General features: G+C 37.2%; 1 protein-coding gene across 3 annotated transcripts in view; it reads right to left on the reverse strand.

The window, feature by feature from the left end:
- Positions 1–9,735: 9,735 nt before the first annotated feature.
- KIF11 (kinesin family member 11) overlaps positions 9,736–19,118 on the reverse strand; it is a 40,181-nt gene continuing 30,798 nt past the window's right edge. For 2 of the 3 annotated variants that reach the window (XM_057737337.1, XM_057737339.1), the window contains exons 18-22: positions 18,370–18,649; positions 16,058–16,280; positions 14,681–14,832; positions 13,862–13,978; positions 9,736–11,125 (exon numbers count right to left, since the gene is read on the reverse strand). In XM_057737337.1, the coding sequence (XP_057593320.1) occupies positions 10,994–11,125; positions 13,862–13,978; positions 14,681–14,832; positions 16,058–16,280; positions 18,370–18,649 (904 nt within the window). In that variant the 3' untranslated portion in view covers positions 9,736–10,993. Of the gene's footprint in view, positions 11,126–13,861; positions 13,979–14,680; positions 14,833–16,057; positions 16,281–18,369; positions 18,650–19,118 lie in introns of those variants that run through there. The other variant, XM_057737340.1, reaches the window with a different exon arrangement.

Below are 19,118 nucleotides of genomic sequence, written 5' to 3' on the forward strand. Positions count from 1 at the left end.
TCTTCTAATTCTGTTATCCAACCAATTAAATGATCTATAATTCAGTGAGCAAGTTAACAGCCATTTAAAATAATACTTTTAATAAAATATTTACAAAGTGGTTTTTACCAGTTTCTCTTCTTCCTCTTCCTCTTCGGGGGAAAAAGTACAGTGAGATCTGCCACTGATGGTTCTGTTCAACCTAAGCCACTTGCTCCAGCAGATTATTTGCCACCCAAGGTACAGCAGCAAGATTTTCAGTTTCCTTCAAAACAAAAGCTTTTCAATATGGAGATTAGTTTAAACCTAACAGGATATCAGATCAAGTTCTTATATGCTTAGGTGTTTTCAAGTACACATTGGGGAAGTATCTTTGAAGGCATGGGAGGCGACCATAAAGACTGAGAAACACTTGGCTGGTAAGGGTCCAGGAGAAAATAAGTAAATATATAACAATTTTGTTTAAAAAGAGTGAAATGGGAACAAAGTGGACACACATTTGAAAAGGAAACCTCTCTTGAAATTAGTCCCACTATTTTTCTAACAAATTAGAAAATGTTAACAGGAAACTGCACTGATTCTGCACCCACCTAGGATGTAGAAAGCTGAAAAGACCTTTGTTGCCACTCTAACAAGAAAAAAACTGGACAAACTACACAGTCATAATTTCTCTGAATCAGTCAGAGAGCTGTCTTAGGACAGCCAAGCAATCTGAGGAGACACCAGATACCATGCAAGCAGCTAAGAAGAATTCAGCTAAAATATTTAACAAATTGCCAAAGGTTTGATGTGAGCTAGCATGAAAGTATAGAAACCCTAGAAGCTGCACACAATGGGAATTTGCACCCACTGGCAGGTGCTTCACAGACTTTACCAGATGCTTGAGAGGCAGGAGACCAGCGAAAGCCTCCATTCGTGATGCACGCTTGGACAACGGAGCAGCCACCGCTACAAAAAAGTGCATGAAGATCTGCCCAGACCCTTCTTCCTTACAGACCAAAGCCAGAGAGAGAAGGGCAGCAAAACTTGTGGCACCACTGTGACTGAGATCAAGGTAAAAAAACAAACAAAACCCCTCTACTTCTAGGGGAGGAGCAGGAAACTCTCCTGCAAAGAACTTGCCAAAATTACTGGTGGAGTTTGGCTATCCCAGGGAGGGACAGATCACCAAGAAAGCCCAAATCTCTCAAGACACCAGACACAGGGTCTGCTAGGACTGGAGCTAGACCTGGACAGCAGAAAACCCTCCCCAATCCCCACCTCCAGGGCAGCAAGATCCAAGAATGAGGGAAGGGAACAGCAGCCTTCCCGTGGCAGAAAGGCACAAGTGTGCTCAGAGATCCTTCCCCAGTTCAGGCACACAGGGAAGGCTGAAAGTTGAGGGTGGAGGGAGAGTGGAGTAGGAACATTGAGAAAAGCCCTCTGGCAACCTAGCTCCCACCTTAATCCAACTACTGAAAATCAAAATTAAAGAGGAAAATTTGAAGGCAGCCAGAGAAAGAAGACATTAAATGCAGAAAAACAAAGATAAGAATTACACACCAGGCTTCTTATTACAAACTGTGCAAACCAAAGGACATTATTCAAGCACTGAAGGAAAATAACTGTCAACCCAGGATTCTACACCCAATAAAATATCTTTCAAAAATGAAGACAAAATAAAGAATTTTTTAGAAAACAAAAGAGACAGGATTCATTACCAGAAGTCCTGCACTGTAAGAAATATTAAAGGAAGTTCGACAAGCAGGAGGAGTATATTAGAGAATCTGGTATCATACACAAAGAACTAGGTCTACAAAAATAAATGAAGATCTCTGGAAATGGTTAAAATAAAAATAAATAGATTTTTTTCTCTTATGTTTAATCTCTCCAAAAGATCATTATCTTTCAAAAAGAAGTACAGTAGCAATGTATTGTGTTTTTATTGCAAATATGAAACTAAAATGAAAACCACAAGAAAAGATGAGAGAGAATAATTAGAAGTGTGCTGTTGTTGCGTTCTGAAGCTATATATGACTCAGTATAATTTTTTTGAAGGCAGACTGTGATTAATTCAATATATATATTGTAAGCCTTCCGACAAAAATGAAGCAAAAATTTTATTTGGCTGTGCAGGGTCTTTAGCTGCAGCAAGTGGGATCTAGTTCCCTGACCAGGGATCGAACCTGGGCCCCCTGCATTGGGAGCTCGGAGTCTTGACTGCTGGACCATGAGGGAAGTTCCTAAACAAAATTTTTAATGAAGATAAAATGGATTCATAAAAAACATTCAATTAATTCTAAAGGAGGGAGAAAAAGAGAAAAAGAAAGAAAGAACATAATTATTAAAGAAATGCAAATTCAAACCACATGAAGTACCACCTCACAGTGGTCAGAATGGCCATCATCAAAAAGTCTACAAATAATAAATGCCAGAGAGGATGTGGAGAAAAAGGAGCCTTCCTACACTGTTGGTGGGAATGTAAATTGGTACAGTGACTGTGGAGAACAGTATGCAGGTTCCTTTAAAGACTAAATATAGAGTTACCGTATGATCCTGCAATCCCACTCCTGGGCATATATCCAGAGAAAACCATAATTTGAAAAGATACATGCACCCAGTATTCATTGCAGCACTATCTACAATAGCCAGAACATGGAAGCAACCTAAGTATCTATCAACAGATGAATGAATAAAGAAGATGTGGTATATTTATACAATGGAATATTACTCAGCCATTAAAAAAAAGTGATATAATGCCATTTGCAGCAACGTGGATGGACCTAGAGATTATCATACATACTAAGTGAAGTAAGTCAGAGAAAGACAAATATCATATGATATCACTTATATGTGGAATCTAAAAAAAATAAATGATACAAATGAACTTATATACAAAACAGAAATAGACCCACAGACATAGAAAACACACTTATGGTTACCAAAGGAGAAAAGGGGGTAGGGATAAATTAGGAGTTTGGGATTAACATATACACACTACTGTATATAAAATAGATAATAAACAAGGACCTACTGCATAACTCAGGGAACTATGCTCAATATTTTGTAATAACCTGTAAGGAAAAAGAATCTGAAAAATATATATATGGATGTATAACTGAATAACTTTGCTGTGCACTTGAAACTAACACAACATTGTAAATCAACTATCCCTGAATTTAAAAAAAGAAACCTTAAAAAAAGATAAGAAATGAAAAGAAAATTAATTTGTACTGCTAAAAAAAAAAGAAGAAAAAGAACAGAGGGAACAAATAGAAAACAACTAGCAAGATTATATATTTAAGCCCAATAATCGCATTAAATGTAAGTAGTCCAAATAAATGAATTAAAAGACAGATTGTCAGACTGGATAAAGCGTAATTATAATCTATAAAAAACACTTCAAATAGAAAAGAGATAGACAATTAAAAGGAAAAGAATGGAGAAATATATATAGGCATACCTCGTTTTATTACACTTCACAGATACTGCATTTTTTTACAAATTAAAGGTTTGTGGTTAACCCCGCATCAAACAAATCTATTGGCATCATTTTTCCAACAGCATTTGCTCATTTCATGTCGCTGTCAAATTTTGGTAATTCTCTCAATATTTTAAATTTTTTCATTATTATTGTTATATTTGTTACGGTGATCTATGATCAGTGATCTTTGATGTTGCTATTGTAATTGTTTTGTAGTGCCACAAAACATGCCCATGTGAGACAGTGAAATTAACTGATAAATGTTGTGTGTGTTCTGACTGCTCCACCCACCAGCCGTTCTCCCATCTCTCTCCCTCTCCTTGGGCTTCCCTGTTTCCGTGAGACACAACGATATTGAAATTGTTAGGCCAGCTAATAACCCTACAATGGTGTCTGAGTTTTCAAGTGAATAGAAGAGTTGCCTGTCTCCCACTTTAAGTCAAAAGCTAGAAATGATTAAGCCTAGTGAGGAAGGCATGTTGAAAGCTGAGAGAGGCCAAAAGCTAGGGCTCTTGCACCAAATGGTTAGCCAAGTTGTGAATGCAAAGTAAAAGTTCTTGAAGGAAATTGAAAGTGCTACTCCAGTGAACACACAAGTGATAAGAAAGAGAAACAGCCTTATTGCCGATATGGAGAAAGTTTTAGTGATCTGGATAGAAGATCAAACCAGCCACAACATTCCCTTCAGCCAAAACCTCATCCAGAGCGAGGGCCTAATTCTCTTCAATTCTGTGAAGGTGGAGAGAGGTAAGGAGGCTGCAGAAGAAAAGTTTGAAGATAGCAGAGTTTGGTTCATGAGGTTTAAGAAAGGAAGCTGTCTCTACAACATAAACATGCAAGGTGAAACAGCAAGTGCTGATGCAGAAGCTACTGCAAGTTATCCAGAAGACTGAGCTCAGGTAATGAATGAAGGTAGCTACACTAAGCAGATTCAATGTAGATGAAACAGCCTTCTCCTGGAAGAAGGTGCCATCTAGGACTTTCATAGCTAGGGAGAAGTCAACGCCTGACTTCAAAGATTCAAAGGACAGCCTGATTCTCTTGTTAAGGGCTAATGCAGCTGGTGAAGCCAATGCTCTTTTACCATTCCAAAACCCCTAGGGCTTTTAAGAATTATGTTAAATTCTGCCCGTGCTCTGCAAATGAAACAACAAAGCCTGGATGACAGCATGTCTGTTTACAACATGATTTACTAAATATTTTAAGCCTACTGTTGGAGATGTTTAAGAGAATTGACTTCAATTTTGAAAGAAGTTCTGCTGTGGTTAATATGCTATCAAACAGCACCGCAGGCTACAGAGAACTCGTTCCTGAGTCAATACATGCAGCAAACGTCGTTGTTGTCTTATTTTAAGAAATTGCGACGGCCACCCCAGCCTTCAGCAAAGACCACCCTGATCAGGCAGCAGCCAGCAACATTGAGGTGAAACCCTCCATCAGCAAAAAGATTAGGAAGGCCCAGATAATGATTAGCATTTTTTAGCAATGAAGTTTTTTAAAATTAAGGTTGTACCTTGTTTTTAGACCCCTGCTATTGCACATTTAATTGACTACAGTCTATAGTGTAAACATAACTTTTAAAAAAAAATTTATGTATGTATGTATGTATTTAGTTTATTGGCTGCACTGGGTCTTCAATTGCTGTGTGCAGGCTTTTTGTAGTTGCAGAGAGCGGGGGCTACTCTTCCCTGCAGTGCATCGGCTTCTCAGTGTAGTGGCTTCTCTTGTTGCAGAGCACAGGCTCTAGTTGCGGCACGTGGTCTCAGTAGCTGTGGTGCACAGGCTTAGTTGCTCTGCAGCATGTGGGACCTTTCTGGGCCAGGGCTCGAACCCATGTCCCCTGCATCGGTAGGCAGATTCTTAACCACTGCGCCACCAGGGAAGCCCCAAATTCACCTGGACTCTCCGAGGACGTGGATGGGCACAAGGGGCCTCTACTGGTACCAAGACTCCAGTTCCTTGTGGAGTTCAGACGAAGGAGACAGATCCACTCTGGGTCGCTTATTCGTGGTCACCAAAACTGTCGACTTAAAAAAAAATGCACATGTGAGAGTTACGAGTTAAGTTTTATTTAGGGCAAAATGAGGACTGTAGCCTGGGAGACAGCATCCCAGATAGCTCTGAGAAACTGTTCCTAAACATAACTTTCATATACACTGGAAAACTGAAATATTTGTGTGACCTGCTTTATTATATTCACTTTGTTGTGGTGGTCTGGAACTGATTCCACAGGCTTTCCAAGGTATGCCTGTATCATGTAAACACTAAAAAAGAGAAAGCTAAAGTTATAAATCAACGATACCTCAATTTTAAAATTAATTAATCTTTTAAAAAGGAAATTTAAAAAAAAGATAAAGCTAGGGTATCTAATATAAAAATGGGCATCGGAATAAGGAATGTCACCAAGGAAAAAAGGGACAATACTGATAAAGGTGTTGAGTCATCAAGAAGTACAATTCTAAGTACGTATGTACTGCACAACACAGGTGCTAGAAATGGAAAGAACTAAAAAGAGGAATTAAAAAATTCACAGTTGGGACTTCCCTAGTGGTGCAGCGGTTAAGAATCTGCCTGCCAATGCAGGGGCGTGGGTTTGATCCCTGGTCTAGGAAGGTCCCACATGCCACAGGGCAACTAAGCCCGTGTGCCACAACTACTGAGCCCGCCTGCTGCAACTACTGAAGCCCGCGCACCTAGAGCCCATGCTCCACAGCAAGAGAAGCCACCGCAATGAGAAGCCTGTGCACTACAATGAAGAGTAGCCCCTGCTCACCACAAGTAGAGAAAGCCCACTTGCAGCAATAAAGATCCAATGCAACCAATAAGTAAATTAATTAATTAAAAAAACATTTAAAACATACATTAATAAAAATTAAAATTCACAGTTGTAGTCACAGACTTCAATTTCTTTTGTTTTTCCACACTGCATGGCATCTGGATCTTAGTTTCCCCAACCAGGGATCAAACGTGGGCCCTCGGCAATGAAAGTGTGGAGTTTTAACCACTGGACGGCCAGGGAATTCTCAAGACATCAACACTTTAATTAATACAACAAGTACACAGAAAAATCAGTAAGGTCATAGAAGACCTGACAACCTTATCAATCAACTTGGTCTAACTGACATTTACAGAAAAATCCATCCAATGATAAAATATATTCTTTTCAAGTAAATACTTTACTTAGACTTTACTTATCAAAGTCTAATATTAATTAGAACCTTTACTACCTCCCAGATAATCAAAGAATCTTTGAATCCTTTAGCTCCTCTTAATCTTCTTCCATCTTTTTTTTTTAATTTATTTATTTTGGCTGCGCTGGGTCTTAGTTGCGGCACACTGGATCTTCATTGCGACATGCGAACTTCATAGTTGCAGCGTGCATTTGGGATATAGTTCCCCCACTCCAGGGGTAGAACCCAGGCCCCCTGCATTGGGACCATGGAGTCTTACCCACTGGACCACCAGGGAAGTCACATCCTTCTCCCATCTTATGTACTATTCTTGAGGGTTTTAATTCCATATGAATTTTAGTCCCTATAAAGCATTGTTATTGTTTTATAGTGATTATTTACCTTTTTGATGCAATTATATTTTTCATTGTTCTTTATTCTTTCCTACATCTCTGAGATGCCATTTGGTCTCATTTTCTTTTTGCTTAAAGAACACCCTTTAGTATTTCCTTTAGGGCCAGTTTGGTGATGACAAAAATCAACTTTAATTTCTTAGACACATAAGGTGCCTTTAATGCACCATCATTCCTGAAAAATATTTTCGTTAGGCATATAGCTCTGTGATGGCCATCAGTTATTTTGTTTTCAGCAGTTTAATTATCTCTATCATTTTTGCTTCCTTATTTCATTTATCCTTTTAGCAGTTTGCCCATGGTGTACCTACGTGTGATTTTGCATTTATCCTGCTCAGGATTTATATTTATTTATCCTGCTCAGGTTTCAGTCCCATTCTCTCTTCTTCCTTATGAGGCACTAATTATATGGATGTTAGATCTCTTTACCATATCCTGTTTCTTGCATGTTTCTCATCCTTTGTCTTGCTGTGCTTCAGTGTAACAATTTTCTTCTAACATATCATCCACTTTTTTGTTTTGTTTTTTTTTATCATCCACTTTTTAACACTCTTTTTTGTTTGTTTGTTTGTTTGTTTTGGCGCACGGGCTTAGTTGCTCCGCAGCATGTGGGATCTTCCTGGAGCAGGGATTGAACTCATGTCCTCTACATTGGCAGGCGGATTCCCAACCACTGCGCCACCTAGGAAGCCCAACACTCTTTTTAACTGTCTATTCAGCAACTAAACCCATTCCCTGTATTCATAATTTATTGTATTTTTTAGTTCTAGAATTTCCGATTCTTTTTAAAATAATTTCAAATTTTCATCCAAAATATTTCTTTGTGTCTTTAAATTCTTTTTTTTTGACCACACCACGCTGCTTATAGGATCTTAGGTCCCCAACCAGGGATTGAACCCCAGCCATGGCAGTGAAAGCACTCGAGTCCTAACCACAGAACTGCCAGGGAATTACCAAAATTCTTTAAATGTTTGACTTTAAAAGATCTTGTTTGGGAATTCCACATTTTGTTTGGGAATTCTATAAAATTAAACATTTAAAGAATTTCGGTAATTCCCTGGCAGTTCCGTGGTTAAGACTCAGTGCTTTCACTGCCATGGCCTGGGTTGACTCCCTGGTCGGGGAACTAAGATCCTGCAAGCCGCTTGGTTCGGCCGAAAATAAATAAGTAAAAGATCTTGTTTGGCTACTTGATTAGCTGTAATTTCTACAATCTGTTTCTGTTGTCTTTTCTGTTGGTTTTTGGTCTCTTTGTATACTAGGTTATTTTTTAAAGTGTAAACAGCTGTGTTTTATGGGCATACAATGTATACATTTTTAATTTAAATGTGTTTAAGAACATTTTACTATCTGCTAGTCAATTCTACCTACAATATTAATGCCTTTATGATTCAATTATTTCTTTAATAGACTCCCTTTATATTTTTTAATTAATTAATTTATTTTATTGGCTGTGTTGGGTCTTTGTTGCTGCACTCGGGCTTTCTCTAGTTGCAGCAAGCAGAGGCTACTCTTCTTGCAGTGCCACTGCAGTGTGAGGGTTTCTTCTTGAGGTGGCTTCTCTTGTTGCAGAGCACGGGCTCCACGCGTGCAGGCCTCAGTAGTCATGGCACACAGGCTTAGCTGCCCTGCGGCATGTGGGATCTTCCCTGACCAGGGATAGAACTTGTGTCCCCTGCACTGGCAGGCAGATTCTTTACTACTGTGCCACCAGGGAAGTCTCTCAGGTCTTTTCTAAGCATGCAATTTGGCCTGATGGCTTTCTCAGTTCCCTAGTATACACTGTTGTTTTTGAATAGCCTAATTTCCCTAGGAAATTCTCTCATTTTTTCCTCTCAGGCTCTAGGCACTCCTTTATTTACCTCAACATTATCCTTTGCCAAAGATGGCAGCAGATTGTTCGTTTGCCTTACAATATTTTTGAGAAATGTCTGCCATTTTTCCACCCTGAGTACTGAGTTAGATGAAACAAAGGGAAGTGCCTTGCTTCAGTCCTTCAGGTTGGCTTAGATGGGTTCCAACAAACAATTTTTTGAGATTAAGATCTCCACTCCTTCAGGCTCAGGGAACAGACTCCCACTCTGAGAACCATGGGCTTCTGCCTGTCTTCAAGACCACCACAGAGCTGGGAAGGGGACTGGAGCAAGGGCAAGTAAAACACCAAAAAGTTTTCCTAGTTTTTAAGTTACTTTGTTCTTGATTCAACATGTGCTTGGTTCTGTAAACCTTTGTCTTCCCAAGTTCTGACAGAATTGTTTCTGAATGTTTTTGTCTCTGAGGAGGAATGGGTCCTTGAAGCTACCTACTCTGTTTTTGCTGAGGGTATTTTTTGAGTGCTTGACATTGTATATTAAAATTTACAGAGCTAATTTAAGGCTCTGGATGTTAAAATTCTCCAGATTTATTTTTGCTTCTGTCAGGCAGTTCAACCAGTTGCATTAGCATTCCTAGATAACTTTAAAACTTAGGAAATGAGATGACTTAAAGCTGGACTTCAGGCTCTGTGAGGCCCAATCTGTTTCTTGTTAATCTTACAGTAAATCGTAGCCCCTTCGAGTGCAACTGAAAGCTGGGATGTTTACCAAGGCCCTTCTTCCTTGCTGGTACCTGTGTAGACGTTTATTTTAGCAATTTTAATACAACTTGCCTAACTCTGTAAACATACCCATTTCCAAATAAGAAATGATGAGACAAGCAAGTCAATGTAGAAATCAAATTTATTAATCATGGATTTACTGAAGGTAGCTTATTTTATTAGATATTATCCATAGCTAATGTTGACATTTGCTTTTGCAGAGAAATTATATGACCATTAGTTCTTTGAAGTAGCACATTTTCTAATTTTTCAAAATCAAACTCTGAATGTATACACTTAACTTGATGTGGGCACAAAATTTATTCTTTACACGTATTATGTATTCCTTCTAAGTGCTCTGGTTCTTCATGCTGAAACATCCCAACCTCCAGAAATTTGGCTGCCAGATCGAAATTGTCAGGGCCCTTCTAATAAGAGTTAAGATTTCAATACAGAAAAATATATATACACATATTTTATTATATACAAAGAACAAAAAGTTTCACCAGCTAAACAAAAGAATATAAATTATAATCATAATTAATAGCTTCAAAAAGCGCTTAAATCACTTTGACCTTTTGCACAAGATACAGGACTCAAAATGGGGTCACATAGCCATTAATCAGAACTCTAGGTAGTTCTCCCATAAACAGCAATCTATATTCTGGGGAAGATAGCTTTTTATGAACTCTGTGCAGGCTAATGTCTTAGGGCCTCATAAAGGAATGAAATGCTTTCACATCAAGGGGGTAACAAAAATACTGAAGGAAGGGATACTTTTAGAGTTATGTTTATTGTTGACAGTGATTTTAGAGATAACCACAGAAAAGTGTAAAAGATTTCTAGGTAAAATTCTGGCTATCTCATAATAATAATGAATACCATTTTGTAGCTCTACAAATGGTTTGGTGACAAATAAAAAGGGATAAAGTTTGCTAAGAAGGCAGAATGAAAAAGACTAGGGAAGGAGGCAAGCAAATATAAACGTAATTCAATCACGGCAGGAAAAGAAAGGATATGGTCCTCCCTGAGACCAAGCGTTGGTGATATTTACCTATGTAAGTTCAAGCCTAAAAGAACACTGCAGCTTCTATATATCTGCTATTTAGTAATATACAAGAAAAATAGCTTTCATTTGTTACAAAAGAGCTATTTTATATCAAAAGCTAGAAATACACATTTACTCAATGCAAATCCCAAATGAAACAACTTAATATACAGTGAACTATAGCAACGATAGAAAAAATGGGTAGGCAATAAATTCAACGAAATTTACAGTCCTGCCTTGATATATTCTGCTCATTTTTAATCTACACACAAGGCTCAAGTTCCGGGGTTACAAGTTTTATTTTTCATTTTTCTTAAAAAGTAAAATTACCAATCCTCAAGTTAACTAAAAATTGTTCTGGGCTCGTAGAGGTAATCTGCTCTTCGTAACAGATTGCTCTGTAGTTTCTTCTACTTTAGACTTCTCCAATGGATGTATGCCTCTGTTTTCTTTGTCTTTTCCATGTGATTTTTTATGCTGTGGATTTAAGGGGGGAAATTAAGTCAATATAAAGTAACATTTGATACAAATTAATCATATTCTATTTACAAAGTTCTCTGGTTTATAGGCAAGAAATTAGGTGTGGAAAACTTTAGAAAACAGCACAAATTTAAGCCAACAATTTGGCAAGTAGAAATGAATGCCTTCTTCATTTTATCACAAAGTAGGGGATGAAAGAAATATTAATTTTCTGTATGATTTTCCAAGGAATAATTACAGATTTTACTGTAGGGCAAATGGTTCTCAATAGGGAGATTTTGTACCCCAGGGGACATCTGGTAATGTCTGGAGACATTTTTGGTTGTTAAAACTAAGGGGTTGCCACTGTCTTCTAAGTGGACAGAAGCCAGGGAAGCTGCTAAATACAATACACAGGACAGGTCACCACAACAAAGAATTATCCAGCTCAAAATGTCAATAGTGTGGCTGCTAGAAATCTTGCTCTAGGGAAACAAAGATTTGCTCTTGTACAAAAATGGCAATTCTGGGAATTCCCTGGTGGTCCAGTGGTTAGGATTCTGTGCTTTCAATGTTGAGACCCTGAGTTCAATCCCTGGTCAGGGAACTAAAATCCTGTGAGAGATGCAATGTGGCAAAAAAAAAAAAAAAAAAAAAAAGGCAATTCTATTTTAAGCACAGAATCTGATATATAGACTACTTCACGACACTTTTATTTAAACCGTATTTTATCTTTTAAGAAACTTATTTCATATTTCTCATTTGGAAATATTTCATTGGAATCCTTGTACTTGCCCTTAGAGAGCTTTAAGTAACTGATGACTTTCATTGTAGACCCACTCATCAATTCTTAGACAAATCATAAACCAACTTTAGAGTTTTTAACCCAGAAAATTTCCCCATATCAGACTGCTAGCAGAGAAAAAATAATTTCTGGACTTCAGCTAAAGGTCTAAAATCCAATCCCAAGTCTTTTCTGGTACTGTAGGAACTTCTTTGCCATAGCTGAACCACTAAACCTGGCCTTCAAAACATCATAAGCTGTAATAATGAAAGGATTTCCAATCAGGGATTAAGTAGTCACTAAGGTTCTCTTAACTTTCCCCCTTTTCTTAACTTTATAAGATAGAAGAGAGGGTCAAAAAATAAAAAGAAACATATCTAGAGTTTTCTAATAGTAAAGAAGAAAGGGCTTCCCTGGTGGCACTGTGGTTGAAAATCCGCCTGGCAATGCAGGGGACACGGGTTTGATCCCTGGTCTGGGAAGATCCCACATGCCACGGAGCAACTAAGCCCATGTGCCACAACTACTGAAGCCTGAGCGCCTAGAGCTTGTGCTCTGCAACAAGAGAAGCCACCCCAAAGAGAAGCCCACACACCACAATGAAGAGTAACCCCAGCTTGCCGCAACTGGAGAAAGCCCTGTGCGCAGCAACGAAGACCCAACACAGCCAATAAATAAATAAATAAGTAAATAAATAAATAATTTTATAAAAAGAATAAAGCAAAAAGTAGGAAGACTTTGAGGATAAAACTGCCTTGATGCAGACAGAGAGGAATTTAATAAAATCTGAGCTAGAAATTTTTTAAAATTAATTTATTCATTTATTTATTTTATTGGCTGTGTTGGGTCTTTTTTGCTGTGCGTGGGCTTTCTTTAGTTGCTGTAAGTAGGGGCCACTCTTCGTTGTGGTGCGCGGGCTCCTCATTGCTGTGGCTTCTCTTGTTGCGGAGCACAGGCTCTAGGCGCGTGGGCTTCAGTAGTTGCAGCACGTGGGCTCAATAGCTGTGGCTCACGGGCTCTAAAGTGCAGGCTCAATAGTTGTGGTGCACGGGCTTAGTTGCTCCTCGGCATGTGGGATCTTCCCCGAGCAGGGCTCAAACCCGTGGCCCCTGCATTGGCAGGCAGATTCTTAACCACTGCGCCACCTAGGAAGCCCCTGAGCTAGAAATTTTAACAGCTTAAATCAGGGATGGAGAATCTTTAGATCTTGGTGGAAAGGCATGCAGGTCTATTAAAAGACAGGTACAAGCATACATATATCAGAAGCAGCACTTCAACTATAAAATGTAGACATGGATGTCCTATGTAAGTAAGGAAATCCTTACTTCACAGACTGTCTGGGCTCATGACTTCAAATTATAGGAAACATGTAGATAGTTTGTAGTGCCATACTCCCAACAGTGGTGAAAAGGGGAGAGGAGAGGGCACAGGATTTAAATACACAAGGTCAAGGAAGATGAGGAGTTCAGGCTACATGGGGGAATAGTGAACAGGAGAAAAGCCTCAGGCTGGAGCATCAGTCACTTAACAGAGAGGCATTCAGTCTCTTTTAAACTTCTTAGTCTCTTTTAAACTTAGTCTCTTTTAAACTTCTTAGTCTTCAAAATCTGATCATGGGCAGAGATAGGCTCCAGGACTTCCATGTCAAAGGTGGAGGAAAGAGAGAAATGGCTGCTTTTAGTATCATTCTGAGTATGCAGGAAGCAGAAAAGGGATAAATATAACAGCAGAAGACTACCAGCTAAGGATGCGATTAAGTCATATTTTGCCTTTATCCTACAAAAAACCTCCAATCAATTATCATACTTGTGTAAATAATTTAAATCAGAAAAGTTAACAAGCCACCCCAAAGGAATGACTAAAATATTTTTTTCTGTTCTACCCACCAAGAGTAATGCCTTTTATTGAATAGCAAATGACTGACTTACATCAAATGTGGAAGGGTTATCTGATAGGATATAATCAGGTACCTGGAAAAATGGAACCCCACCACTTGATGAACAATCCACACTAGTTTCTACAGATGGCTCTTGACTTAGATGTTCTTCAACAGTGTGCACCAGAACTGCCTTTTCTTCATTCAAGTCCTAAAATAAGAAGCTGGATAAGTGATTAAGTCCCAGGGCTTAAAAATCTTCACACAAGTAAAGGCAGTTTTCTTCCTTGAAAATAACACAATGTCCATTATATGAAAGTTAAACCTCAACAAAATTAGTAGAAAGTATACAAAATAATGAAAATAATTCCTATTATGTTTCCATATAGAGAAATACCTCTAATAAAATGTTAAATGTGGTAATTTCAGAATAAAGAGACTACAGTTTATTTTTTACTTTATTCTTTGCTACTTTCCAATTTCCCAACTTTTCTATAATTACTAGAGTTAAGGGCACAGATTGTGGGGCTTGTCCAGGTTCTAATTCCAGCTCCATCCTTGTGACTTGGGACAAGGTAATTCTTAGCTTCCCCACCTGTTAAAATGGGGATAGTACTAGCATTCACCTTATACAGTTATTGAGAGGATGAACTGAGTAAATAAATATGTAAAGTGTTTAGAACAGTGTGGGCACATAATAAGCACAACATAAACATTGTCTATTATAATTATTTATGAGTCTAATTATAAAAAATGGCCCAATTAAAAGAAACAGGCTTAACAGTCAGTCAGTAGGACTTAACAGTCAGTCAGTAGGACTGAAGTGCAAAGAATAAAATTCTTCACATGAAGCTGATGACATCAGGAGTTTACAGGAGAGTTCTAAAATTACAATGTCTAAAATAAATTTTACCTGACTGGTCTCTTCTTTGTTGTTTTCTGAACAGTTTAGCATCATTAACAGCTCAGGCTGTTTCCTTTTCAACTGATCAAGGAGCTGTTCACGTGGCTGGGTTCTCTCCAGTGTTGATGGATATAAATAATTTTTCCTCTGTGGTGTCGTACCTTCAGTGGACATAAGTGGTAAAAACTGAAGTGTGGGATATGAGTACGGTATTTTTTTTAATGCTAGAACTTATACTTCCAAACAAGTCTTTGTCTTCTCAAAATAGAACCACTGCCACATAGGAGAGTCAGTCTTGTTATCTGTCAGGCATATGTTGCTTAAAATATTTCCTAACTTGACAAGTGATCTTAAATAGACTCGACCATTTTCAAGATTCAACCTACACCAAAACATGAAAATTTCCATCTCTGAGCATGTATAGAGGATGTACTGTAGGCTCTAAAAGGATTCAGAGTGTTCTGAGAAACGGCAGCATTATTGGAATAAGATACAATTTTCCCAACATGATCAGTTTGATAGGGATAATCATTTCACTGTAAATTTGGTGGTAGCCAAATATTAACCAGTTACATTTCTTTATAATAACTCATGCTCTCATTATTTATACAGGCACTTGCCTTTCACTTAATGTTTATATTCCTAATTTCATTGAAAAGTGGTCAATAAATATCAAGAGTCCTGGGGAAAAAATAAACCTCACATTCTCTACTGCATCTCCTTTTGTAACTGCTTAAAAAAAAAAAGCTTTAAAGTATAATTTACACAACATAAAATTCACTCCATGATTTTGACTAAGTTTAAAGGGTATGCAACTACTACCACAATCCAGTGAATAACTCAATTACTCATCCTGTGTTAAATAGTTTGTTACACCTTGCTTCACGAAGGCTTCCCTGAATCATTATAGCCTACTCTGATCTTTGTTATCTCTGAACTCCCAAAATGGTAATTCCTAAAAATTCTAACAGTCCATGACAAATGAGAGGTACACATAAGAAAATGCACAATGTGGTAAGCTTTGCATTAAACCAGATTTATTTAATTACACTCCTCTACTATTTCTGGTGTTAAAATGTCCTTTTTTACAAATGGTGCTAGATAGATGGTTGGTTTTCTTTTTATTTGTTTTTAAAATGTGCTCTTTTAACAAAGCCAGTTCCCTGAATGTTTGTAAACTTTTACTGAATTATGATGCCCAAGCGTCTATGAGTATATGTCATGTATATCATCTAATGTTTGATTAAAGCTATTTTAGGCTTCCAATTTTTCCATATTTGAGTTGATTAGAGTGAGATGGTAAGGACCTAGTTTTTCTGAACATCTAGCACTGTATTATATGGTTGAATTCAACTTCAAAAATTTTAACAATTCCTTTTAAAGTACCTGTTGGGATATCCAGTTTCAGATCCTGTTGCAGAAAGCAATTAAGCTTAGTCAAACCACTTTTTACGGTTTTATTAAGTTCTTGGCTTTGTGTCATTAATTCTTCTTCATCAGTAGTTATCTGACCAAGAAAAATATTATGCTGGTTCTCATTAGCTGCTTTATATCCATTTAATTTTTCAGTAATCTCTGAACTTGAAGCCTCACAACCTTGGTTTACAACCTGTAAATGATGCAATTGAGATTTCATTATTAAAATTACAGTTGCAATATTTAATGTCTCCTTATCTTGCAATTTTCCATAATAAAAGTTTTAGAAACATATGCAAAAATAGAAATAAGAGTATAATAACCCCCTTATATTCACTACCCAGCCTCAATATTTATTACTACATGGGATATAGATCAAACAAGATTGGCCGCTTATTCCTACTCTCCAGAATTATTTTGAAGCAAATCCTATATCATTTCATCCACTTACTTCAGCATACTTCTCTAAGAGTTAAGAGCTTTTTAAGACCATTCTCACTTCTAAAAAATTTAACATTGATTTCTTTATATCAAATGTCTAGTCAGTGTTCAAATTTCACCAATTGTCTCATGTTTTTCAGGCTTGTTTTGTTTGAATCAGAATTCATCATTAGATTTGGTTGATATCTTAATTGACTATATAATTTATCATCCAAGCTGAGATATTCTCAGTAAAAAGGGCCATTAATAATAATTACCCCAGTGCAATAGATATAAACAAGGACTATCCCAGGCAAACCAGGGCTTAAGGCCCTCTAGTCATAATTCACTTATCCTTTGTCATATTTCTCTCTTTGAAAAAATTTTCATTGAAGAAACCAGGTCTTTGTCCTCTACTGAATATCTCAATTTCTGGATTTGGTCGACTACACCTCTAAGCTGTTATTTTCCCATGTTCATCTGTCCTCTGTATTTTCTGCAAATTATTTAGATCTAAAGAATTTATCTAAATCAGGTTTTAACTTTTTTGTAACAATATTTCTTAGATGATATTGAAAGGACATAACACCTGGTCCTGTCTCTCACGTTAAGATTAAGATTAATCAGTGTGGGGAATTCCCCGGCAGTCCAGTAGTTAGGACTCCTATGCTTTCCCTACCAAGGGCCTGGGTTCAATCTCTGGTCAGGTAATGAAGATCACACAAGTCACGCAGCATGGCCGAAAAAAGAGTTATCAACGTGTCTGAGTGTGGTCACCCTCTCAATTGTAAAGATCTCCATCAGCTTTTGATCAAATTGTGTAAGCAGTCATTAATGTCCACAGGGATTATTTCACTAAGGGTTGCAAAATGGTGATATCCTAATTCTATCATTTCTCCTGCATTTTATTAGCTGGGATTCTTCTTTGAAACACTTTTCTTCATCCATTACCCTGCTAAACCTAGATAGAGTTCTTTCAGGAAAGACGGATGCTCAGTTGTTTCCCTTTATTTACCACTTCTCAGAATAATTTATTGCTTCCCTACCATGATCCAAAGGAGATTAATGAAATTTTTATGAATTCATCAATTTTAACATATTTGATGTATCTTAATCTACTGTAGCAATTATTCTTTTTGATGCTCAAATTGTATCACCTTTAAATAGGGAAGTGTCATCAAGTTGGCTCCTAAGTCTTTCTGACATAACCCCACTAATCTTTAATAGCTTCCTTACTTTCTGGTATGACAAGATCTGCAGACTTATCTGGTACACTTCCTGCTCCAAACCTGAAATTACCTATTTCTCTACTAGTCATGGTTCCTTTTAGTGAAAATAGCTTATATAGCTTAAAATACTTAAGTTCTTTTACCTAATTCCTGAGAATATCAGAAAAATCCTTTTATTGCACAGAAGAAAAACCAAACCACTAAGGGCTCACGCAAGTGTTAAGTTCAAGCAAACCCACAAACTTATTATCAGATATCTTCTGAGTAACCGGAATAATATCCTAAATACTTAACACAATAACAGGTTTGAACGTACCTAGAGAAATGTAAAAAGCATATATAAGTGAAAAGTATATATCAAAGGATAGGGTGCTCTTAACTGAAGGAACTGACAAGTCAAAGACCAAAGACAGATATAGGACAGATCAGACAAATGTTAAATTTGGAGATCTAGGAAATATATATGTGAAACACAATCATGTATAAACATACCAACTGTTACACTTAAAATTTTAAGTCATTAATTATACTTTAAAATACTATGTGTTTTGAAACCAATTCTTAGGCAAGAATATTTAATTTTCTGATTGTCACTATTCTTCCCAAAGGAGGTTCGAGTTACAAAGTTAATACCTTCAATAAATTCTGAAGTTCCTCTTCCCTTTTATTTAAGCAAGATACCCACTGTTCAGAAAAACAAAGTGTGCTTGTGTTCAGAGCCTCACATCTCTGTTCAGTCTCTTGAGATATTATTTCAAGGTTGCTACTGAGTTTATCACAGTGTTTCTCAGATTCTTCAACCAATTTTGTACCTTCTTCGCTAAAATGTCTGAGTTCCTCTGACAAGTCATCAAAATTAGCACAAAATTTTTCACTGTGAGAAGCTGTTTTGCTGATTATATCTTTAGATTTCCTACAGAAAAAGAGAACAACACTGTTAACATGAAAAACTAGACTCAAAGGATACATAACTTGCCCAAGATTACTCAGCTCAATGGCACATTCAAACCTAAGCAGTCTAATTCTAGAGCCCAAGTTCTTAATTGTCTTTTCACAGCAGATTGACATCACATCTGCAACCAAATGACCTTTGAAAATATCTCTTTTCTTATAAAACCTTTTCCAGCCCTTTTCCAAATATGACACTTTATTTTGTACTTCTTAAAATATTAACTATAGGGTTATTAAAATGAACTCTACCTATGTGTTTTACTCCTCCTACTAGACTATGTTATTGTAGGACACCTCCTACAGCCACTAGCCTCCAGTTCAGTCCCTAAGCTTTCCACAATCAGTCATTCTGTTCTTAAGCAGTTTTGCCTTGCCTATGATATAAAATAAATCATAAAATATTAAAAAACAAAGTCAACTATAAACTTTCT

The sequence above is a fragment of the Hippopotamus amphibius genome, chromosome 5 (assembly GCF_030028045.1).
Source record: "Hippopotamus amphibius kiboko isolate mHipAmp2 chromosome 5, mHipAmp2.hap2, whole genome shotgun sequence".
NCBI lineage: Eukaryota > Metazoa > Chordata > Mammalia > Artiodactyla > Hippopotamidae > Hippopotamus > Hippopotamus amphibius.